This window comes from Mustela erminea, chromosome X (assembly GCF_009829155.1).
Source record: "Mustela erminea isolate mMusErm1 chromosome X, mMusErm1.Pri, whole genome shotgun sequence".
NCBI lineage: Eukaryota > Metazoa > Chordata > Mammalia > Carnivora > Mustelidae > Mustela > Mustela erminea.
The window spans coordinates 103,223,287-103,248,401 of NC_045635.1; the positions used below are offsets into that span (position 1 = coordinate 103,223,287).

At 35.1% G+C, this 25,115-nt stretch overlaps 1 protein-coding gene across 7 annotated transcripts in view; it reads left to right on the forward strand.

The window, feature by feature from the left end:
* STAG2 (stromal antigen 2) overlaps positions 1-25,115 on the forward strand; it is a 141,181-nt gene that overhangs the window by 81,932 nt on the left and 34,134 nt on the right. For all 7 annotated transcript variants that reach the window (XM_032329452.1, XM_032329457.1, XM_032329458.1 and 4 more), the window contains 15 exons: positions 2,061-2,265; positions 5,554-5,705; positions 7,744-7,817; positions 8,907-9,030; positions 9,849-9,947; positions 10,046-10,125; positions 15,619-15,726; positions 17,731-17,842; positions 19,639-19,756; positions 20,415-20,518; positions 21,622-21,714; positions 21,855-21,944; positions 22,569-22,772; positions 24,390-24,460; positions 24,991-25,078. In XM_032329452.1, coding sequence (XP_032185343.1) covers positions 2,061-2,265; positions 5,554-5,705; positions 7,744-7,817; positions 8,907-9,030; positions 9,849-9,947; positions 10,046-10,125; positions 15,619-15,726; positions 17,731-17,842; positions 19,639-19,756; positions 20,415-20,518; positions 21,622-21,714; positions 21,855-21,944; positions 22,569-22,772; positions 24,390-24,460; positions 24,991-25,078 — 1,722 coding nt within the window. The remainder of the gene's footprint in view (positions 1-2,060; positions 2,266-5,553; positions 5,706-7,743; positions 7,818-8,906; positions 9,031-9,848; positions 9,948-10,045; positions 10,126-15,618; positions 15,727-17,730; positions 17,843-19,638; positions 19,757-20,414; positions 20,519-21,621; positions 21,715-21,854; positions 21,945-22,568; positions 22,773-24,389; positions 24,461-24,990; positions 25,079-25,115) is intronic.

The window sequence follows — 25,115 nt, forward strand, 5'->3', positions numbered from 1 at the left end:
AGAGAGAACATGAGCGAGGAGAAGGTCAGAGGGAGAAGCGGACTCCCCATGGAGCTGGGAGTCCGATGTGGGACTCGATCCCGGGACTCTAGGATCATGACCTGTGCCTTTGGCTCAGGTCCAACCAACTGAGCCACCCAGGCATCCCTATTTATTTATTTTTAACAAGATTTTATTTGAGTGAGGGAAAGCATGGGGGAAGGGCATGGAGAAAGAGGAAGCAGATTCCCCACTGAGCAGGGAGCCTGACACGGGGATCAGTCCCAGGATTTTGAGATCATGACCAAGAGTGGGACACTTAATGAGCCGAGTCACCCAGGGGCCCCTACTTACTTTGACTGACTGATTGGTGTCTGGTTTATTTTACTTAGTATAATGCCTTAAAGTTTCACCCATGTCACAGCATGTATCTGGATTTTCTGCCTTTCTAAGGCCTAATAATATTCCATTGTATGTATACACATTTTGTTTATCCATTCATCCATCAGTGGACACTTGTGTTGTTTCTGCCTTTTGACAATTGTAAATAATGCTACAAATTTCTGTTGTCTTAAGCCACCAAGTGGTGCTGGGAAAACTGGACAGCTATATACATAAGAATGAAACTCGACCATTCTCCTACTTTAAAAAAAAAAAATGGCTGGGATGCACCTGGGTGGCTCGGCTGCTTAAGCGACTGCCTTCGTCTCAGGTCATAATTCCAGGGTCCTAGGATAGATCCCCACGTTGGGCTCCCTGCTTAGCGGGGAGCCTACTTCGCCCTCTCCCTCTGCTGCTCTCCCTGCTTTTATGCATGCTCTCTCTCTCTCTCTGTCAAATAAATTAAATCTTTAAAAAAAAAGCCACACACACACACACACACACACACACACATACATACATACATACATACATACATACATACATACATATGTAGTGGTTTAAAAAATTGGTAAACTCTTCTGATAAAATGATCTTAAGTCTCCAGAATACTCTTCAAAGCAACTCTTGCCTTTAGAAGTTCTGTGTAGTATTGCCCTTTTTATTTTTAAGGATTTAGTTTTTTTGGGGGGGGGATTTAATTAATTTATTTAGAGAGAGTAAGTGGGGAGAGGGGCAGAGGGAGAGACTCAAGCAGACTCCCTGCTAAGCACGTATCCTGACATGGGGCTCTAGCCCACAACCTATGAGACAAAACCAGAGGTCAACCCCCTAAGCCACTCAGGCACCCCATTTAAGGATTTGTTTTTAATGGTTTATGGGGATTTTCAGTGTAACTTCATTGGAGAATGCCTCATCTCTGTATAGAAGAATACTTAAGTACTAGTGTTTCCAGTCTGCACTAGCTACATTTCCATTTCCCCCCCTTTTTTTTTTAAGATTTTATTTATTTATTTGACAGACAGAGAGGGAACACAAGCAGGGTGAGTGGGAGAGGGAGAAGCAGGCTTCCCTCTGAGCAGGGATCCCGATGTGTGGTGTTCGATCCCAGGACCCTGGGATTATGACTTATCTGAAGGCAGACACTTAATGACTGAGCCACCCAGGTGCACCTCCATTTCGTTTTAAAATTATGTCATTGTTTAAAAATAAGTTATGTCATTGTTTATGTCTGTCCACTAGTCCTTGAGGCTAATGAAAATATACATTGTAATCTTTTGATTATTTATAAATCATAACATCAGACTGGTTGAAAATATGATTTCATTGTTTTGAATCCATTTAAAAATTTAACTTTGGTTTGGTTTTGGTATGCTTTTGTTAGGCTTTTTTAAGGAAATTCAATGAGTATATCTTTGTTTATCAGTATAATATTTTGCTTTGATGAGAGAAACTTTTTATTTTTAACTTTGAGTAATTAGCATATATTTTATTGGTTAAATTGAATTCGTAATATCCATTTTGGTCTTAAAGAGCAGAACTGTTCAAAAGTAACTCCTTCCTACTTTGAGGATTTATTGTAGAAGAAAGGTGGGGTAAAGTAGTCTTTTCAGCTTCTGCCTAGAGTATTTCATAAACAAGCAAAATTTTGTCAAATCATGTGTCTTAAATGAAATTACTGTTTAAAATTTTTGTTTTAGGATAGTGGAGACTATCCACTTACCATGGCTGGTCCTCAGTGGAAGAAGTTCAAATCCAGTTTTTGTGAATTCATTGGCGTGTTAGTACGGCAGTGTCAATATAGTATCATATATGATGAGTACATGATGGATACGGTCATTTCACTTCTAACAGGATTGTCTGACTCACAAGTCAGAGCATTTCGACATACGAGCACCTTGGCAGGTCAGTATTTAGAAGTTTTTTTTTTGCATATTTCCTTAGGTTAGAGATGAAAATGGTTTTCATTAAAAGAAATGATGACTCATTAATGAATTTTGCTTTAGAGTAACCACTAACAGAACACTCTCTCCTCTCCCTCTCTGAATTACTGGGAATGCAATGATTATTTTCAGTTTTTTTTTTTAAAGATTTTTATTTATTTATCAGAGAGAGAGAGGGAGAGAGAATGAGCACAGGCAGACAGAATGGCAGGGAGAGGCAGAGGGAGAAGCAGGCTCCCTGCCGAGCAAGGAGCCCGATGCGGGACTCGATCCTAGGACGCTGGGATCATGACCTGAGCCGAAGGCAGCTGCTTAACCAACTGAGCCACCCAGGCGTCCCTATTTTCAGTTTTGATTCTGTGAAGGTATACTATAGTTAGTATATGGTGATTTTCTTGGGTTTAGCCTGTTTGATTACATGCCACAGAAAGGGAAAAGGTGGATAGGAATGTGTTGCATTCTTGAAAGATGTGTTATCAGGGATGATACTAACAAAAAATTTGGGGAGACTGTTAAGTCATTTCATTTATTTATTTATTTATTTATTTTTTAAGAATTTTTTTTTTTTTTAAGATTTTTATTTATTTATCAGAGAGAGAGGGAGAAAGCGAGCACAGGCAGATAGAATGGCAGGCAGAGGCAGAGGGAGAAGCAGGCTCCCTGCTGAGCAAGGAGCCCGATGTGGGTCTCGATCCCAGGACGCTGGGATCATGACCTGAGCAGAAGGCAGCTGCTTAACCAACTGAGCCACCCAGGCGCCCCTGTTAAGTCATTTTAGATACGTAGTTCTAATGTTCCTTACTCTTTGTCTGTGATGTGAACAACTGTCCTTCCTAATTTAATGGTCCCTGCAGGATGATGTTTACTCTTTTTTTTTTTAAATATTTTATTTATTTATTTGTCAGAGAGAGAGGGTGAGAGAGCGAGCACAGGCAGACAGAATGGCAGACAGAGGCAGAGGGAGAAGCAGGCTCCCTGCCAAGCAAGGAGCCCGATGTGGGACTCGATCCCAGGACGCTGGGATCATGACCTGAGCCGAAGGCAGCAGCTTAACCCACTGAGCCACCCAGGCGTCCCTGATGTTTACTCTTTAACCATACCATAAGAGTTGATTTTTCTTGGGGTGCCTGGGTAGCTCAGTGGGTTAAAGCCTCTGCCTTCGGCTCAGGTCATGATCCCAGGGTCCTGGGATTGAGCCCCACAGTGGGCTCTCTGCTCATCAGGGAGCCTGCTTCCTCCTCTCTCTCTGCCTGCCTCTCTGCCTACTTGTGATCTCTGTCTGTCAAATGAATAAATAGTCTTTAAAAAAATTAAAAAATAGTTGATTTTTCTTACCTTTCTGCGTAACTTTAGGCTGAGCTAAATCCTTTGCTTCTTGAAATGAGTTATATTTTTTAAGCCTCACACATTTCTAGAACAGTGATTTTTGATGTTGGTATTTATAAAATCTTTTGATTTCTCCTTTATGGTGAAGGTAAAATTTTTGATACACTATTACTGAATATGTATTTTTTTGTTGGAGTTTGAAAAAAATCAGCTGGGCATTATTATAGTATCATAAGCCCTAATGGTAGAATATATTGATATATACAAAAAGTTTTTGTTCTCCAAGTATGGGGATATTATTTTCCAGAGCATTTTCCTAAAGAATTAAAGCTGTACTTTAGCTAAATCCTCAATTTTCAAAAAACAAAATGCAGGTAATCTGGAGGAAGGAGGTGGAGGACAAAAATGGAGACAACCTTTCTATAGATTTTTATTTTTTATTTTTTAAAGATTTATTTATTTATTTGACAGAGAGCATGCACGCGCACTAGCAGGCAGAGGGGCAGCAGGCAGAGAGAGGGAGAGGCAGGCTCCCTGCTGAGCAGAGAGCCGGACATGGGGCTCCATCCCGGGATCCTGGGATTATGACACAAGCCTAAGGCAGACACTTAACCAGTTGAGCCATCCAGGTGCTCCCTAGGATTTTTGTTTTTAGGTTGGAAGTCACAAAATATGAATGTGATCTTGCTCTGTTAACTTAGGTAGCATTTAATGTTAAGAACTTGGTGGCTAAAGCAAATTAAAATAAGTATGATGGCGTAAGGTGAATAATTTAGATCAGAATAACAAACTGGTTTCCTAAGGGAGTGAAATAGCTCTGAAGATAAAGTTGAGAATCCTTTTTAAAGAGACCCAGTAGTCACAGAGATACAGTTCTGTGGTGTTCTCTTACGCAATGAACCAGATCTGAGAAATAGTCTGGAGTAAACTAAAAAGGCGTAAAATGGTGAGATACTTCAATTAATAAGTTTTAAATCACAGTCTTGCCTGTGAGCAAGGGTTCAGTAACAGAAGGTAAGGGGATCTGGAGGAAGTGTAATAAAACGGACTTTATTAGTGATATTTTTCTTTGTACTTTGACTTTTTTTTTCTAAAGATTTTATTTCTTTGACAGGCAGAGATTACAAGTAGGCATAGAGGCAGGCAGAGAGAGGGGTAGAAGCAGGCTCCCCGCTGAGCAGAGAGCCCCATGTGCCGCTCTTTCCCAGGACCCTGAGATCATGACCTGAGCCGAAGGCAGAGGCTTTAACTCACTGAGCTATCCAGGGGCCCCTGTACTTTGACTTTTCATCTAGATCTAGATCTTTTCTTTGTAATTTCACCATTGTCTTTATGATGATATGCAATAGAGTAAAATTAAAAGAAATCAAATACTGATGAAACTAATTTTTACATATTGTGGTTTGATATGAAGCACTTAAGCTCCTTCTCCCTTTGGTAACCAAAATAGCTAAGTACTGCCACAGGAACCAAAATTTTCTGAGATGAATTATAACCTTTGAAAAAGATCATTGTAGGGGACACATTTTAGAATAGTGGGATTTGAGTGTAGTCTGACATCAGATCACCTAGTTTTGAATACTGGTTTAACTACTTATGTGAACTGTGTAATCTAAGGGAAATTTCTTAATCTCTGTGGTTTTTAGTTTCCTCATGAATGAAATGGGGATAATACTTAACTTTGAGGGCTGTTGGGAAGACTGGGAGATAATCCACGAAAAATCCTTAACACAGGTAACTGATACATAGTTAGTGTTCAGTACACATTAGCTGTCGTTTATTGTTGTCATTTGTAGCAGGTGTACTTTTCTTTTCTTTTAGAAGCAGAACAGCCCATCTTGTCTTTAATTGCTCTTAATTTGATACTAAATTGTAAACTTTAGCATCTGTGAGACTAATTTTAAAATTTTCCTTTTAAAAATAGCTATGAAGTTGATGACCGCTTTGGTGAATGTGGCACTAAATCTTAGCATTAATATGGATAATACACAAAGACAGTATGAGGCAGAACGGAATAAAATGATTGGAAAACGAGCCAATGAGAGGCTAGAACTCTTGCTACAGAAGCGGAAAGAGGTAAAGTTTTGCATTAAATATTTGAGATGTTAATCCATGACCAACTTTGATTATTAATTATGATACAATGTTGCTAGCTTATCAGATACATTTTTTGGAAAGATTTAAATTTAAATAACATTTCAAGTTGTTTAAATATCAGTTTTGTTGACTGTCCATGCCAACAATACCTTTTGTGTGTATTTTCTTTCTTTGTAGACTAGGGTTAAGAGTTTAAGGCTTTCAGTAAGGTCCTGGATCAATCGGACAAGTTGTTTTAAGCCTTAGTAGTATTCATCTCTGCCATGAACATGTCTCTCCTAACTTATTCCCTGAACTAGTTGTCAGGATGAATTCAGATTTCACTTATGTGACATCACTTTGAAAAATAACTTAACAGGCTATTTATGGTGTCTCAGTTGTTGCCCTTTTTTTTTTTGGTAATATAGGAGGCAGTTGATTGACATGACTGATCACCAAATTTAACTTTGAATGAGGAAGATGTTTATTCATTCTTATGCTAAATAATACTGAATAAAAATCTTTTTTTTTTTTTTTTAAAGAAGGGGAAGGATGGATGGAGAGGGAGAGAGAATCTTTTTAATTTTGTTGGGGAAAGGGGAGGGAGTATTTTAAGCAGGCTCTACAACCAGCATGGAGTCCAGTGCAGAGCTCCATCTTACACCTTAAGATCATGAGTCAGAAGCTTAATTGACTCAGGCACCCCCTAAATAAAATCTTTAATTGTTGTGTTCATGATTTAAATTCTTCTTCATTAGTGATACAGTATTTTGTTATCTAATATTGGTGATGTTTTTTTCTAGTAGGCAAAATCTGATGTTTCAAAAATGTTTTAGTAATACATTTGAGGTAATATTTGCCATGGTAATTCGGAACTTACAACTTGATTTGGATTTATTTGGGGTTGGTAATAGCTATAATTTTTAGTTGGTTATTTCTGAGATAGTCAATAACTTTTTAAAATGCCCTGACTCAACAAAAGCCTGAAAATCTTGTACATATTTCCCCCTACCTAAATCCCTCATCTTTTTCATATAGTTCGAAATGAAGAATTGACCTTCTTGCCTCTTAATTGTAGTTACTAAATTTCATCAGGTGATTTATTAGGTAAATATAATGCATGTCTTTGGCCTTGGAATTATGGCCCAATTCTTGGACATAAGTTTAAGATTGTGAGCATTGAATGAGTGTGTATAGGTAAAAGGATTTTGAGGTTAAAATTCCTGTGCAAATACAAGATACTGACATTTCTGGGTTAGGGTTAAGTTTTTGAACACGTACCTTTGACTCTCTGTGCTAATGAATATAAGAAGTGCACACCCTTGTTAGCATTACTTGGAAATGCAAGAATATATTCATGAAAAGAAAAAAATACATTTCACAAAATTACAGAATATAATCTAAGAGCTAATTGATATTTGGACTGTGAGAAAGATTTTTCTCCTAACTCTTAAACTCTGAAACAATTTTGTCTTAATTCTCAAACTCTGAATTGAAAAAAATAGGAGTCGGTAAGTAAATCAAGATTTTGAAATGTTTTCTTGATTATTTAAGGTGAGCCTTGTTTCCTTCAGAAGAATTTAGTAGCGTAAGTTTTCACCAAGTTATTTTACTGAAACCTCTTTTGTTCTTTGAGCAAGTACTAGTTAACATTACTTTTCTTTTTCAGATCATAATGACCAAGATAGTGAAATACTCTAATGTTTTTGGATATGAACATATATGTTATATAATAGATACGTGTTTTAATAAATTACTTAACAAATTTTTATGTGCCTTTTTGCAATGGAAATTTGTGAGCCTTAGAAAAGGCTAATCTACTAGCTAAACATTAAAAGCCAAGTCAAATATTCAGGTATCAAGGGACTTTAGCTACCTGACCTATAACAGCTGTTAATTTTTCTGTGTGGTTACTGTTGTCTAGTAGAATTGAAAATGAGATGTAATCACCAAAACACTGGAAAAACCTGTATGACTTTTAGATGTTATTTTGGTTGTATTCCATTACAATTGAAAAGAAATACTGTATTCTTTTCAGCTTCAAGAAAATCAAGATGAAATAGAAAATATGATGAATGCAATATTTAAGGGCGTGTTTGTACATAGATACCGGTAAGTCACGACATTTCTTCTATTCAGATTGGGATATTTAGTGGTTTAGGCAGTATAAAGTAGTAGAAAGAACATTGGAATAAGATCAGTGTTACAAGGTAAGGTCTTCCACTGATTGAGATACTCTGGTTATTTAACTGCTCTGAAATTGATGTTTCCTCTCTGAAAAAAATGGGGTAATGTGCCTGACTAGTAACTGCCCAGCAGATGGAATCTAATTCTATGATTAGGAGTCAGGGTACAAGACACTTAATTGCTTTTGGATGTACTAAGTTAGCAGAAACTATACATAATCGTTCCGGACTCTACCGTTTGCATGTTAGGGGGAAATTTTGGATAGATTTAAGTATTTTCTTTTACTCTTTTGAGTGAGTAGAGGAAAGAAATACGTAATCTTATCACTATTTTTGTTGTAACCTATTCTTTAAATGTTGGTGGTATTTTTATTCAACTTCTCCCTCACTTCCTCAACTTGGCAGTTACTCAGTCGCTTTCTTTATAATGTCCCTTGGTACATTCTTACCTCTTTGTTTCTGTTGTCACCATTACCTTAGTCTGTTTTCATTCTCATGCCTAGAGATTATTGAAGTTTTCCTAAAACATTCTTTTGTTGTGTTATTCCTCTGCTCAGAAGTCTTCAGTTACTCACTAGTACCTACAGGATGAATTAAAAATAATTTAGTCTGACATTCAAATCCAAATGAAGCTTGGCCTCAGTTTTACATGTAACTAATTTTCTCGTGGAAAATTATGCTCTATCCAAACTAGTGTGCCTGCTCTCTTCTGAACACACCATGCCCAGCAGGTGTGAGCAGAGGCTGGGGTATGGCATGGTATAAAAGGGTGGGGATCTAATTTTGTTTGTAATTTTGTTTAATTTTAAGTATATATGTGATGAGAATTATGCTTTGCCAAGTAGTTTGTAAACATTCAGGGGTCATGCTTCAGTTCTACTTTTAAATCCCCAGTGATCTTTAAGATAGTGGTATGTTCATACTAGGTGTGAAGTATTTGGCAGCTCTTGGATAAATCACAAATCCTGATGTTATAGTGGCACTAATATACATAATTTTTCCTTCCTCCATTCAGTGATGCAATAGCTGAAATTCGAGCTATTTGCATTGAAGAAATTGGTATTTGGATGAAGATGTATAGTGATGCCTTTCTAAATGACAGTTATTTAAAATATGTTGGCTGGACTATGCATGATAAGGTAAGATATGCCCCTACAGAATGTTTATATGTCTATACATAGGCATAGCTATCTATAGCTCTCATTCCTAATGAGTTATCTGTGTATAGGTATACCTGGGGCCACATTCCTATAGGCCTTTCTCCTTTATGCTTTTCTGTCTGAATAGAAGACAATGAAAACATGGTCTCTATGGTCCCCTAGATTTTTTTAATCTTAGTAACTGATTTAGACTTCAATCTTGAATTATTTTTTATAGTGAAACAAACATTAGAATCATGTGGGTGGTGGTGGATAGGCATTTCTTAGAACTGTAAGAAGAGTCTTTATTCTTACTATGTGAGTGCTATATACTTTTTAAAGTTTTTATAACTTTTCTTTTCTCTTTATAAACATGTATCTTAGCCAGATTATAAATTACAACTTGGTTTCTGACATTTTTTATTTTACTTTTTTTTATTCTACCTTTCTCTTAGGCTGCCTCTTAACTAGACTTGAAGTTCTTTGCATATATCCTTTACAGACACTGCTTTCTGTAAAGGAAAACTTACTGTGAAATATGCTACTATTGTCTTCACAATAGTATTGCTCTGAACAGAGTTTCAAAAAATTTTCATTTGACATACAGAAATAGTAACCCCAAAGGTATTTAGTATTAAATGTATGTACTGATTGCTATTTTTTCATTATCAAAGATGAGAGTTTTTTAGAATGAGAGTTTTGAAGAATTGTATGGAACATATTTAAAAACCTAAAGTAAAAGATATTATGTATGTCTTGAATATTCAAGTTGAAAATATGCCAAGTTTTAATGAATTTTCTCTTCTTGCTTCATTTAGCAAGGTGAGGTAAGACTCAAATGTCTCACTGCTCTACAAGGGCTTTATTATAACAAAGAGCTTAATTCCAAACTGGAGCTTTTTACCAGTCGGTTCAAGGTTAGTATTCCTTTTTGTATTTAAAAATTACCTGTTGTTTGAAAATATTTTTCTCTTACTTTTACTTTAAAAATATCTTAATTTTCTTTTGTCCTTAGGATAGAATTGTGTCTATGACTCTTGACAAAGAATATGATGTTGCAGTACAAGCAATAAAATTACTAACTCTTGTTTTACAGTAAGTATGTTCTTATTGCATATTACTAATGTCCAGATATTTAAATAATACATTAGACTACATGGTTTAAATTTATCTGTTATAAATTTTAATAACTTAAGTCATGGAAGTTTGATTTTCTCATGTAAGTCTGAGAAAATGGAAAGAAAAAATCATTAGAGTAAAAAATTTTAACCGTGCTAGGAATTCATGTGTTCCCATTCTAACAGTCAGTTTCCTTACCATTTCACTGTCTTAGGTGCCCTTGAAATAAAATTAAACACCTGAGTGTATTAAATGTGCTTATTATATTTTGTTACACTTTTAGAAATTAGTATTTACTGAAATTTCTCTGGAAACAAATCTGAATTTAAAGCATTCTGTTATGTTAAAATGTAATAATAATGTAATTTATTTTTTCTTTTAAAAAATTTACCATTTTAATTTTTAAAAACATTTCAAGTTTTAATTGAAATGTAGTTGGCAAATAATATTAAATTCATTTCAAGTGTACAACATACTGATTCAGTAATTATATACTTTATGAAATCCTCACCACAATATGTGTATTACAGTATTACTGACTGTATTCCCTATGATGTACTTGTTGTCATACTGCCATCCTTGTGACTTACTTATAACTGAAAGTTTGTACCTCTTAAATTCTCTTACCCATTTCGCCCATTCCCCTACCCACCTCCCCTTTGCACGAGTGCACGAGGCTTCCTTTTTTTCCAATATTGTTCTTTGTCTTTCATTCTGACTGGTGTGAAGTGATACCTCATCATGGTTTTGATTTGCATTTCCTTAATAATTAGCGATGCTGAGAGCCTTTTCATTTGTCATTTGGTCATCTGTATGTTTCTGGAAAAATGTCTGTTTGGGTCTTCTGCCGAGGTTTTGTTTTATTTGATTGATAAAATACATTATATATATACACACACACACACACACATAATATATTTATATAATATATTTATTTATATTATATTTATTATATATGTATTAAATATATATAATATATATAACTTAAGTCATGGAAGTATATACATATATAATATACGTATATATAATATATATTTATATATAATAAATATATATAATATAAATATATATAATATAAATAAATATATATATGCACCCCTATATTTATTGAAACGTTATTTACTATTGCCAAGACGTAGAAACAACATAAGTACGCCCATCAACAGATGAATAGATAAAGAAAAGTGTGTGGGTGTGTGTATGCATACACATACACGTACATGCATACAATGGAATATTAGTCCTAAAAGTTTACAATTTTAGGGGTACCTGGGTGGCACGGTCGTTAGGCGTCTGCCTTCAGCTCAGGTGATGATCCCAGGGTCCTGGGATGGAGCCCCACTTCAGGCTCCTGCTCAGCGGGAAGCCTGCTTTTCCCCTCTCATTCCCATGCTTGTGTTCCTTCTCTTGCTGTCTCTCTCCCTCTGTCAAATAAATAAATCTTTAAAAAAATATATACTTTAAATGTAGTTTAGTAGCATTTAGTATGTTCACCTTGTTGTGAAGCCATCACCCTTATCCATATCCATAACTATTTTTAATCATCCCATATTAAACCTTTGTACCCATTAAACACTATTCTCCTTTACTTCCTTCCTGCCCAGCCCCTAGTGACCACTGTTGTACTTTTTGTCTGTATGAATTTGACTATTTTAGGTAACTCACATAAGAATCTGTCCAGTTGTATCTGGCTTATATCACTTAGCATGGTATCTTAAGAGCTCATTCATGTTGTAGCATGTATCACGATTTCACTTACTTTTCATCAGTAATACTCCAGTGTATGTTTTTACCACATCTTATTTACCCATTCATCTCTCAGTGGACATTTAGGTTGTTACCATGATCAAATAATAGTTGCCAAAGGATATTTTTTTAATACAGCATACTACTTCTTGCATTCCTATGGAAAATTCATCATGTAATAGTAGCCAGTAAAATTGTGATAAAAACTAATGAGTGATGACTGCCCAGTGTCATTTTAAGTCAGATTATAAAACTAGTAATTTTTAAATTTTGGTACTGGTGTGTGAATAGACTGATTAGTAGCAGAGAATAAAGAATCCAGGAACCTAGTATAGGGTGAGGGTGGCGTTTCCTATAAGAAAATAAGTGGTTTTGGGGCACCTGGGTGGCTCAGCGGGTTGGACCTCTGCCTTCAGCTCAGGTCATGATCTCAGGGTACTGGGATCGAGCCCTGCATCGGGCTCTTTGCTCAGCAGGGAGCCTGCTTCCCCCCCTTCTCTCTCTGCCTGCCTCTCTGCCTACTTGTGATCTGTCAAATAAATAAATAAAATCTTTTAAAAAAATGAAAAGAAATGGTTTTGGGGTATTGGGTGGCTTAGTTGGCTGAATGTCTGTCTTTGGCTCGGGTGATGATTTCACGGTCCTGGGGTCGAGCCCCATGTCAGGCTCTCTGCTCGGTGGGGAGCCTGCTTCTCCCTCTCCATCTGCCTGCTGGTCCCCCTGCTTATGCATGTGCGTGCTCTCTCTCTCTGTCAAATAAATCTTTTTTAAAAGATTTTATTTATTTATTTATTTGACAGAGATCACAAGTAGGCAGAGAGAGGGAGGGGAAGCAGGCTCCCCGCTGATCAGAGAGCCCAATATGGAGCTCTATCCCAGGACCCTGGGATCGTGGCCTGAGCTGAAGGCAGAGGCTTTAATCCACTGAGCCACCCAGGTGCCCCTCAAATAAAGAAATCTTAAAAAGATAAATGGTTTTGTGACAGCTAGGTTCTTTTTGGGGAAAAATTAAATCAGATTCCCATCTCATTCCTTATATAAAAATAATTACAAACTGAAGGTTTTTGAGGGGAGGGGAGTGGTGGGTTGGGTGAGCCTGGTGGTGGGTATTATGGAAGGCACATAATGCATGGAGCACTGGGTGTGGTACATATACAGTGAATGCTGGAACACTGAAAAGAAATAAAATGGAAAAAAATAATTTCTAGGTGGATGACATGTTTAAATTTAAATGTAAGTAAATGAAACCATTAAAGTACTAGATGAAAACTTGGGGAGATTAAATGTTTTTATTTTATATGTAAAATAAACAAGATCTTTCTGAACATGAAATAAAACCTAGACATAAAAAAATCTTTGAATTGGGGCACCTGGGTGGCTCGGTGGTTTAAAGCCTGTGCCTTCAGCTCAGGTCATGATCCCGGAGTCCTGGGATCGCCCCGCTTTGGGCTCTTTGCTCATCAGGGAGCCTGCTTCCTCCTCTCTCTCTGTCTGCCTCTCTGCCTACTTGTCATCTCTGTCTGTCAAATAAATAAGTAAAATCTTTTAAAAAATCATTGAATTAACTATATAAAAATGAAAAGTGAGAATACCATAAACTCAGAAAACCAGTGACAGGTTGGTCAAAATATTTTTTACCATTGGAGTCATACTCAATAAATTAAAGAATGGAAACCCAATAATGGTCAAAAGTTAGAGAACCAGATCATGGACAGAAAGAAAATAAAAACTTAAATATATGAAAACACGTTCAGCTACACTCAGAGACAGGTAAATTAAAATGAGATCATTTTTTAACCTGTTGCTTGACAAAGAAAAGTATTTAATAGTATACTGTGTTGTTGAAGCTGTGCAAAAACAGGTCCTTAAACATTGTGATGGGGGACTATTAATTGGTATATCCTCTTTGGAGAAAAGCTTGGCAGTATCTTTATTCAAAATTTTAAATGCTCACGTTCTTTAACGAATACATTGTTTTTAATAGAATTTTTGAAATAACATAAGTGATTATCAGTAGAGGAAGAATTAAATATGTAATAGCTATTTTGAGCAGTCTTAACTATGACATTTTCTCTTCTAGTTGGACTTAAAAAATTGTAAATATAGATACATGTTATGAAAGTATCGGAAGAATTCTGAAAGAAGAAAGTAATAGTACTCTACGTGTATTTCTGTAGCTGGTTCTTCCTCAATATCCTGCGGACATTTTTCCTTATTTCTCATATTTTTATGAAGGATAATAGACTCATTTATGTTGATTTGGCCATTATAAATACCTAATAACTGAAACTTGTCAAGAACAGTCTTTCTCAAAGAATTAAAATGGGCAGACTACTGCACATTTAACTATACTTTAACTGGTTTGACTCAATATATTTTTTTAAGATTTTTTAAGATTTTTTTTTTAAGATTTTGTTTATTTATTTGTCAGAGAGAGTGAGCACAGGCAGACAGAGTGGCAGGCAGAGGCAGAGGGAGAAGCAGGCTCCCCGCTGAGCAAGGAGCCCGATGTGGGACTCGATCCCAGGACCCTGGGATCATGACCTGAGCTGAAGGCAGCCGTCTAACCAACCGAGCCATCCAGGCATCCCAATATATGTCTTTTCATTGTAAAATGACTCAAGTGGTTTTTCCAGTAACAGTTCAGTATTCTACATAGAGTAATTTAAGTCAGAATGCTTTCCAAACTTGAATTTTAACATTTTGGTTTTATTTTTCTCAAAAAGAAGTAATGTTCCCTTAGACATCAGACTTCTGGAAACCTTGACACAGCAGAAAACCAAAAAGGGGAAAAAAAAAAGAGAAGAAAACCAAAAAGGATCTGAGCTCCTCACCTAACCATCTAATGTACTTTAGACCTTTTTTGCTGGTGGTGGTCCTGTGGTTCTCAATTTATATAGAGTGCTAAAAACTTAGGTTGTTTATTTCACAGCAGACGGAAAGCATATTAGGGGGTAAAGAGCTGTGAGACACCAGGACCCTGAAAGCAGAGTCTGTAAGGGAAGAACTCGACAACGTTTACCCTTGGGTACTGTGGTTGATGGGCCTAATAATGACTTATTTACCCAGAAGATTTTATTAGGCTTATTTTGTTTTTTAAAAGTAAGATCAGGAAAATGAGCAGTACATTTCAGTAAGATTTTTCCAGTGGTAGTTTGTAATTAAAGGTCTTCGGCATTTAAATTTTGATTATTTCAAAAAACCATTTGGATTTCCTCATATGGTATTCGGTACATGGTGCATGAAGTATTTATCATTTTGAGATAATTGGGCTGTTAGTATATTTTAATGTGATATTATCTTGTTAATATTACTGTGAAATATAGTGTTTTCTGTGATTATTAACTCTAAGCTCTTAGAATGCCACCACTTAATTTTTTTACATTAGTTTATATTATTTTGTCTACCTTTCTCTTTAATACCCTTGTCACATTATTACTACTTTTCAGCAGATATTTTTGTATTTTGGTATTCACTCTCATTTTACCTCCCATTGATCTTAGATGTTGACAAAATATTCAGCTCTTTTATCAGGGCTTGCTTTTACTGACAGATGATAATCAAATGAAGTCTATTTTTTTAAACACACGTTAGTGAAAAGCGTATTATTTTTTAATGTATGAGCATGGATCATTGTACTCAGTACCCTTAAAATTAAGTCATTGAATCTGCTACTTCCTTTTCTTTTTTTTTCTTTTCTTTCTTTCTTTTTTTTTTTTTTAGGAGTAGTGAAGAAGTTCTTACTGCAGAAGATTGTGAAAATGTCTACCATCTGGTTTATTCAGCTCACCGGCCAGTAGCAGTAGCAGCTGGGGAATTTCTCTACAAAAAGTAAACCTACATTTTTGTTATTCTTTAAAATATACTTTTATGACCGTAATTTATTATACTTTAATCAATATTAAAAATATATATAATTCATTTAAAAAACTATTCATACAGGTCAAGTAGAAACTTTAACATTTTACTCTTTCCTTCAGAGGTTTCAGTTCTCCAATTTACTTGATCTGTGTAAATTAAATCTTCAAAGGGAAATGTCTTTTAATGAATAAAATATATAAAAATCCATACGAAGTATATAAAAATCATCATGCTAAGACCCTTTCCTAATTTTTTATTGTTTTTGCCAGTGTCAGTTCCTAAATATTGCCCTATTATAATATTTAGTCTTAAGTCTTATTGCTTGCTTTAGAAAATATTAAAGGGCTTTGCTTTATGTGTTTGATAGAGTTTGATGTAAGAATCCCTAAAACCCTATAGTCCTTTTTATGTTGGTATAACACTTCAGATTAAGTAGTATGGATAGCAGTGTGAATATCTGACCACAGAAAACATTCAGCAAATGTTATGTAATGGCTTTTAAAGAGAACAGTTTATGGGGTACCTGGGTGACTCAGTTGGTTAAGTGTCTGCCTTCTGCTCAGGTCAAGATCCTGGGATTGAGCCCGGCCTTGGGCTCCCTGCTGAGCAGGGAATCTGCTTCTCCCTTTCCCTTTGCCCCTCTCCCTGCTTGTGTGCTCTCTCTCTCTCTCATTCTATCTTTCAAATAAATAAATAAAACCTTTTAAAAAAAGAAAAGACAGTTTCTCTTTAAACAAAAAAGAGAACAGTTTGAACCACATGGACTAAACTGTATCTTTCTGGTAGGATTTTATTAAAATGCGTGTGGGAGAGCATTTATTAGAGTACATGATGTAAAATGTTCATAGTCCAGTTTCTATTCATTGCTATCCAGTGATATTTCTTTGTTATTTATAAGGAAAAACCACCGTGATATCCATAGAAAGAGGCCACTGTATTCACACTTTGAGATAATTGTGCAAGAAAGATAGAAGGAAAATACATGTTCAGTTTTAAAGAGATGACTATTCATAGGTTAAAGTGCATAAATGGTATGGGCTAGTGTAATACCTTTACAAAAGGAGATAGTTGCATAAAATGCAGTAATATTTTTAAAAAGAAATAATCCAGGGCGCCTGGGTGGCTCAATGGGTTAAGCCTCTACCTGCGGCTTGGGTCATGGTCTTGGGGTCCTTGGGATCGAGTCCCATGTCAGTCTCTCTGCTCGGCAGGGAGCCTGCTTCCTCCTCCCTGTCTCTCTCTCTCTCTGCCTGCCTGTGATCTCTATCAAATAAATAAAAATCTTAAAAAAAAAATCCACGGGTGCCTGGTGGCTCAGTCAGTTGGGTGTCTGTTTTTCGCTGGGACTATGGTCTTAGGGTCCTAGGATTGAGCCCTGTAGTAGGCTTCCTGCTCTGCCAGGAACCTGCTTTCTCCTCCTTCCCTCTTCATGTCCCCCCCTCCCTTGCTTTTGTGCTCTTTTGTTTGCTCGCTTGCCCTCTCAAATAAATAAAATCTTCTTTTTTTTTTAAAGATTTTTTATTTATTTATTTGACAGAAATCACAAGTAGATGGAGAGGCAGGCAGAGAGAGAGAGAGAGAGAGAGAGGGAAGCAGGCTCCCCGCTGAGCAGAGAGCCCGATGTGGGACTCGATCCCAGGACCCTGAGATCATGACCTGAGCCGAAGGCAGCGGCTTAACCCACTGAGCCACCCAGGCGCCCATAAATAAAATCTTTTAAAAAAAGAAAGAAGCCATAACTCCATGAAATTAACTGGAGAAGTTAATTGAAGAGGACTTAGAAGTACCGTTAAGTATGAAATGAAAAGGATTTATAACTGTTATTTACTTGGGTATCATGTTGGAGAATACCTACCCAGGCCCCATTTACTCTCTTCTATTAGATGCTTAAATATAGAATCCAAACTGTTTTTTAAAATTAGGAAATAATGGGGTTTTTTTTGTTTTAAAAGTTAATATTTTCCTTGATCATAGGCTCTTCAGTCGTAGAGATCCAGAGGACGATGGAATGATGAAAAGAAGGGGGCGACAAGGTCCAAATGCTAACCTTGTAAAGACATTGGTTTTTTTCTTTCTGGAAAGTGAGGTTAGTTGATGTTGTTCATTTTGTACTTAGGTTCAAAACAGTTTGGAGAAGGGGTTGAAATGACGTACATCTTAAAATCTTCCATATATCACAGTAAATCTTGGATAGAATAAAGTTGTACCCATTACACAAAATTTAGAGAAACATTCTTTTAGTAAGATGTTCAAATAATGGGATTTATGTATAGTACTAAGAGTATGAATTTTGGAGTCAGAAAGATCTTATTACCAGTTGTGTTCTTCTACTTACTTGTGTAACTGGTTTAGTTGCTTAATCTTTCTAAGTCTCATTTTCTTTGTAAAAATGTGGATAATAATTTATCAGGTAACATTGAGCTAATTCATGTAAAACTCTTCATTTTTCATGCAAAACTGTTAATATAGACCTTGCGCTTCGTTCTCAGTATTTGGTACCTGCTTTTTTAACTTTTGTTGAAGGTAGGGATTTACATTTAACCTCAGCTCTTCTAGGTTTCCCTCAGATTGAAAATTTGCCTGTTAACCAGAATTTGAGAGGATCCAACATACATTTTTCGTGTTCATGTTATGTATTACTCAGTCAGTTTTAGGGTCTTTTAATTAAATTTAAAAATTTTTTTCTGTATATAGAAATATAGTTGACTTTTGCATCTGTATCTTTCCTAAATTCACTTATTTTAGTAAGGTTTTAATAGATTCCTTGGGATTATCTATAATAATGCAGATAATGTTCAGTTTACTTCTTCCTTTCCTGTATTTGTGCCATTTTCCCCTGGCCTTATTGTACTGATTAAGACATCCAGTAGAATGTTGAATAGAAGTGGTGAGAGTGGACATCTTTTGATTGTTCCTGATCTTAGGGGTAAAGCATTCAGTATTTCTACATTGTTATTTAGTTATAGGCCACATGGTGAACCATGTGGCCTATAACTAAATGTGACCATTTTCATGTGACCATGAAAATAACATGGTGTAGTTATTTATTTTGAGAATGTTTTCTTTTATCCCTTTTGTTGAGTTTTATCATGAATGATGTTGAATTCTGTCCAGTGCTTGTTCTGAGATGATTATTTTATTGAGATGAATATTTTATCCTTCATTATGTTAATATTTGAATAATGTTGACTAGTTTTTTTACTGTTGAACCAACCTTGAATTCCTAGGATAAAACCTACTTAGTCATGATACAGATCATGATACAGATCATGACTAAGTAGGTTTTATCCTAGGAATTCAGGATTGAATTCTATATATTGCTGGTTTCACTTTGCTGAGTTTTTGAGGATACTCCCTCTTTGTTCGTGTTAGATGTTGGCCTCCATATTTTTTTTATTGGTAATGTCTTTGATAGGTTTTGGTATCATTATAATGATAGTCCCTGGAAACAAGTTGGGAATCTGTAGGGCCTTTTAGTCTTCACAAAATGAAGAGAAATAATATGCTTAGATATTGAGTTGATAAGTAAATTTTTCAAAAATGTTTAAGTAACCATAATTACTCCCATTAAATTAAATTAACAATGTGTTTTATAACTGAGTGTGGATAACTCATATAGTATTGAGTCCAAATAGGTACTAAATATACATGCATATAATTTTTTCAGAATTAATTTTCTTGTTAACTATCCGTAATAATTATTGTGAGTTTACTTATATCCAGCAAGCTAAGGCACTTTCTTCTTTGTTCTTTTTTCCATTTGACCTAAAAAACCAGATTACTGTTTGAGTTTGTACATGGTGCCAGCAAAGCTTCCATTCTTTTGAGTTGAGGCTAGTATGCTGTTTGTCTTAAGAGCGCATTGGTCTTTTTAAATTTTAGTTACATGAGCATGCGGCATACCTTGTGGATAGCATGTGGGACTGTGCTACCGAGCTACTGAAAGACTGGGAATGTATGAATAGCTTGTTGCTGGAGGAGCCGCTGAGTGGAGAAGAAGGTAAATGGATGTTTAATTATGGTGTTTTGTTACCTAGTCAGTTTTAAAAATAGAGTTTACTTACTCCATTTGTTTCTCTTTAATATTAAAAAGTAGTTGAGAGTGCTTGCTTTGGCAGCACATACACTAAAAAGTAATGGAGGGGTGGTTAACTTAACCTGGTGGTTAACTTAACCTGGGTAGTTAAGTCGGTTGGGCATATGACTTTCTCAGGGTCCTTAGATTGGGCCTCGGGCTGTGTATGGAGTCTGCTTGAGATTCTTTCCCTTACGCTCTACTCTTCCCCTGCGTGAGTGTTTTTTTTCCCTCTCTCTCAAACAAATCTTTTTAAAAAAAGTAATTGAAAATCTACATGAATAATTTTGTTTTCATATACATGGATATTATGAAGAAAAATGTAGTTGCTGTCAGTACTGAGTTGTTAAAAAAATTTTTGTGGTATCTCTGTTCATGTTTTCTTTGGTTAAATTGTGGACCAGTGGTACACAGATTTGTACTGTTCAGTAAAGTTTAATTCTCATCCTAGCTGTGATACAGTAATGGGATTTTCTTTAGTACATTAGGTCACATTCTGTCACAGGCAGGATTGTTATGTAATACTTGTAAATAACATATAGGGAAAAAAGAAAAAGGTTAATTCTTTCTGATTTTTTTTCAGCACTAACAGATAGACAAGAGAGTGCTCTGATTGAAATAATGCTTTGTACCATTAGACAAGCAGCTGAATGTCATCCCCCTGTGGGAAGAGGGACAGGAAAAAGGGTATGTTGGTATAGCTTTACTATTCTAAGGTGTATTTCTCCTTTTGATAGGATTTTTAAAATTTTTGCATATAACTGTAAAGCCAAATTATTGAATCTTAACATTTTATTTTTCAGATGATCTTTGCCCATACATATATGTTAGACATAAATTTTAAAGCATTAACAGTTAGGGAAATTTTGAGTTCCTTCCATGAGATACTTTGTTAGTTACTATAGAAGATAAAGTGATTGACTTCTCTCAAGATTTAATATAGCTTACCATTTTAGAATGGTGCATTTTTGCATTTTGGTTTACTTATAGATTTGATTTTTCTTTTAATAAAAATGAGTTAAAACATAATTATTCATCAAAATGGAGAAATTTCTATTTCCTTGGATTATATTTTAATTCATCACTACAAAGTTCACATATATTTGTATTGTAGACCAATAATTTCACAACCTTTGAAACTTTTTGATTATGAGGCGTAAAAATACATGGTTTGTCACATAGTATACACCTATATATATGTGTGTTTGTGTATAATTGAAACAAAAGTTCTTCAAACAATACTTATGGTATGTGACACATTCTGTTTTATTTTGTTTTCTGTTTTTTTTCTTCTTTTTCTAATTGATGATAGAATTCATGCTATCCTAAGTGAATTCATGTTGAGTTCATAATCCATGCATCATGGCCTACAGCTTAGAATAGGCTGAAATGCTACTCAGTCCCATTATTGTATAAGCTCCTAAACTTTTCCTATTCCTAACTGTTGCCTTATTTGTCTAATGGTAGCATTGGTTAGTTTAATTGGGTACTGATTTTGCCTCTAGAACTATTTAGAGGTTTTTTTTTGTTGTTGTTGTTGTTGTTTTTTGTTTTTTGGTGCTGTTATTTTAGGTGGCTTTTAAAAAATACTGTGCAAGTTATTCTTTGTTACTTTTGGGTTTCATGTTTTACAGTAGAAATTTTAGTGTCCTTCATTTAAACTGTAGTTTCATTACTTATTTTGTATGTCTTTTTTTTTTTTTTTTTTTGTATGTCTTAACTTCAACTTGAGCACCTAACGGTGTTAGTAGGTTTAATAAATACTTAGAAGTATCATTGTGTTGCTTTAGGTGCTGACAGCGAAGGAGAAGAAGACCCAGTTGGATGACAGGACAAAAATCACTGAACTTTTTGCTGTGGCCCTTCCTCAGTTATTAGCTAAGGTAAGTTTGTATAATAGAAGAGTATTCATAAGAAATTAATGGGTTTTTTTTGGAAATGTCAAACCGATTTTTATCATGATGTTTACTTAACATTATTGTGATGTTTTGACATGATTTATTTTTTTTTTTTTATTTCAAAGTATTCTATAGATGCAGAAAAGGTGACTAACTTGTTGCAGTTGCCTCAATATTTTGATTTGGAAATATATACCACTGGACGATTAGAAAAGGTACAATGTTTTCTCTGTATAAAAACAACCTTGAAGAAAAACTACTAGTTTAGTTTGTCCCATCATATTGTTTCTTTATGTTTTTGAAACTTCTAATTTTAAAGGAAACCTACATTTTATATATCTTCTTTGTTTTTTATAAGTTGGATTTAGAGAATGGTATTAATGAGGCTTCCCTTTGATTCATACCCATACCCGTGCCCTCATTCCTAGCCATTATTTGATTATATCTGAGAGATTTATGGAGATTGGGGGTAGGTAAGTGGATAATAATTATAAAATGAAATCAGTTAATATTCAGTAAGTACTTTTACTGTGTTCCAGGAATGTAGATACTTAGATAATATATCCAGGAATATAAATTCTTTGTATTAACATTCTTACCAAAGCCCTATGGGGTAGGTAATATTGTTCCCATTAAAGCTGAGGAAATAAGTATGGTTGGGTCAGTGTATTTACTTACCACGACTAGGAAAACACACTGAAATGTATGCCCTACTTGTAGAGTTACTGCTTTTGAAGCTTTACACCAAGTGAGTATAGGCTTTCTGTGCTTATCATATGTACCTTAGTTTTTTCTAATATGTACCTTAGTTTTAATGAAAAAAAACTTTGATTTTGCAGCATTTGGATGCCTTATTACGACAGATCCGGAATATTGTAGAGAAGCACACAGATACAGATGTTTTGGAAGCATGTTCTAAAACTTACCATGCACTCTGTAATGAAGAGTTCACAATCTTCAACAGGGTAGATATTTCAAGAAGTCAACTGATAGATGAGTTGGCAGATAAATTTAACCGGCTTCTTGAAGATTTTCTGCAAGAGGTATATATTAAAAGTATTTTGTCAGTTGGGTCCCTCCCCTTTAATAACTGAATTAGTCACCATTCCTGGTGATAGTCCCTAGCAGTATGTTGAAAAATATTCAGATACTCTGTTCTTTGATTCATCATACTACTGTTACTCTTCCATCAAAATGGGAAGGTGGTAAGAATCTGTGACTTGGAGAAGGTAAAAGCAAAACTAATACCCCTTACACTTTTTTAACTTTAAAGAAATGATTTCAGATGTTACCAGGGTTTAGCCGAACTAGAGGCTGTTAGGCAACACAGTGTAAATGAAACAGAAAAGGAGAGCTAGACTGTGGCTATCTAGCCTCAAAAAGTAGGCTGTTTCTTAACTGTTTCGGCAGTGTTCGTAAGGAAAGGTAATAATCTTTGATATTGTTAAGCCTTGATAAATTGCTGTTAGAGCCACTGTTGATTTTGTCATTTCCTGTGTTCTGTTCTGTTAATATTTCCAAAGAAAGTTAAAGTGTGGCACTCAAATACACTTTCAGTTTTTTTACTTTTATCTTTTTTGATTAAGGAGGGCACATGTTGTGATGAGCACTGGGTGTTGTATGCAACTACTGAATCATTGAGTACTACATCAAATCTAATGATGTATAGTGGCTAACTGAACATAATAAAAAAGAAGTATGTACTTAACAGTTTAATTGACGTGCATTAAAATAAAGTCATAATTCTCAATACATTTAGCCTTTTTCACATCAGTTTTGTCATTAATGTTGTAAAAATCATATGGACAATGTAATTTTCAGTTTTCTTTTTAATAGTTGCTTCTTAAGCTTTCTTTTTTGTGTAACAGTCCATGCTTTTACTAAGTTTGCTTAACTGGTAGTTTGTGGAAATAAGTTAATGTACAGTGATCACATTCTTAGTTTAAAAATGTGATGGCTCTACTCTTGGCTAGATATGATTGTGATTAGGACAAGTTAATTTAAAATCAAGCAGTGGGTTAATTAAATTTATTAATGTAGAAAAACCATGTTTAGAAATAAGCATGTTTTGAGACTTGGGGTTCAGTACATTTGGTAGTGTTTAGAAAAATTTACAAGTTTCATGCAGTAAGACTCGTAAGTTTTTCAAAAACTTAAGATACTCTCAATTGGAAAATTGATATCCAGGAAGGACTATGCATATCTACTCTTTATTCAGAAGGTTTTATCCAAATTGTTACTGGTCCGGTTTGTCTTTCTTGGGCACTATGTTTCTTTCATTAAGGTTTTGTCTTTTAGGTGTTGTTTGTGTGATCTCTTGCTTATCCTTTACTGTTTTTTTCTTTATAGTCCTAATACATTTTTTATTGTGAAAGACTAAATGTCTTCATAGTTTGGGTCAAGATTACTTCCAAAGAGAGGGGAGAATGTCATTCAGTGTTTATCTCTTGGGTGTAATGTACCTGTGATGATAACTGTGTTGATTCATTACTCCAGCCATATTGCTTTAAATTTGGGCAGATCTAGGTATTGAATGACAGAGTTAATTTGTGGTATTAAGCTCTTCTTTCTTTTCAAGGTGTTATCACCAATGTGATAGTCTAAGATTTTTCACTTGGTGGTTATTAAGATTTAATGTTATATATAATTGATATTCATAGGGTGAAGAACCTGATGAAGATGATGCATATCAGGTATTGTCAACATTGAAGAGAATCACTGCTTTTCATAAGTAAGTTGAATTTTAATGTTCTGATTTCTTAAAACTGTAGCAAATTCAAAACCAACATGCATGTTTTAGTGTTATAATGTTATCAGTTCTGCTAGATTTCTTTTTTTTAAATATTTTTTGAAAGATTTTATTTATTTGTTTGTCAGAGAGAGAGAGAGTACAAGCAGGAGGAGCAGCAGGCAGAGGGAGAAGCTGAGCAGGGAGCCCGATGCAGGGTTCTATCCTAGGATGCTGGGATCACGACCTGAGCTGAAGGCAGATGCTTAACCAGCTGAGTCACCCAGGCATCCCAGTTCTGCTAGATTTCTTGTGCTTATATATAAAGAGTAGTGACAGAGTCATGTTTTGAAGTGAGAAGTAATTGATAGACTGTCAACCAGCATACTTAAAAAAAAATACATTTTTTTGTTGTTGTGGGTGCATGTTACAAAGTTTGCTGTATTTACTTCGACAGCATTTTGTTAACATTCAAGTCCAGAATAAAAGTGATTAAGCTTAACTTTTAAATAAAACTTGATTCTTTTTTACAGTGCCCATGATCTTTCAAAGTGGGATTTGTTTGCTTGTAATTACAAACTGTTGAAAACCGGAATTGAAAATGGAGACATGCCTGAGCAGGTTTTTATTTATTTTCAAGTTACGTATTTAACTTTGA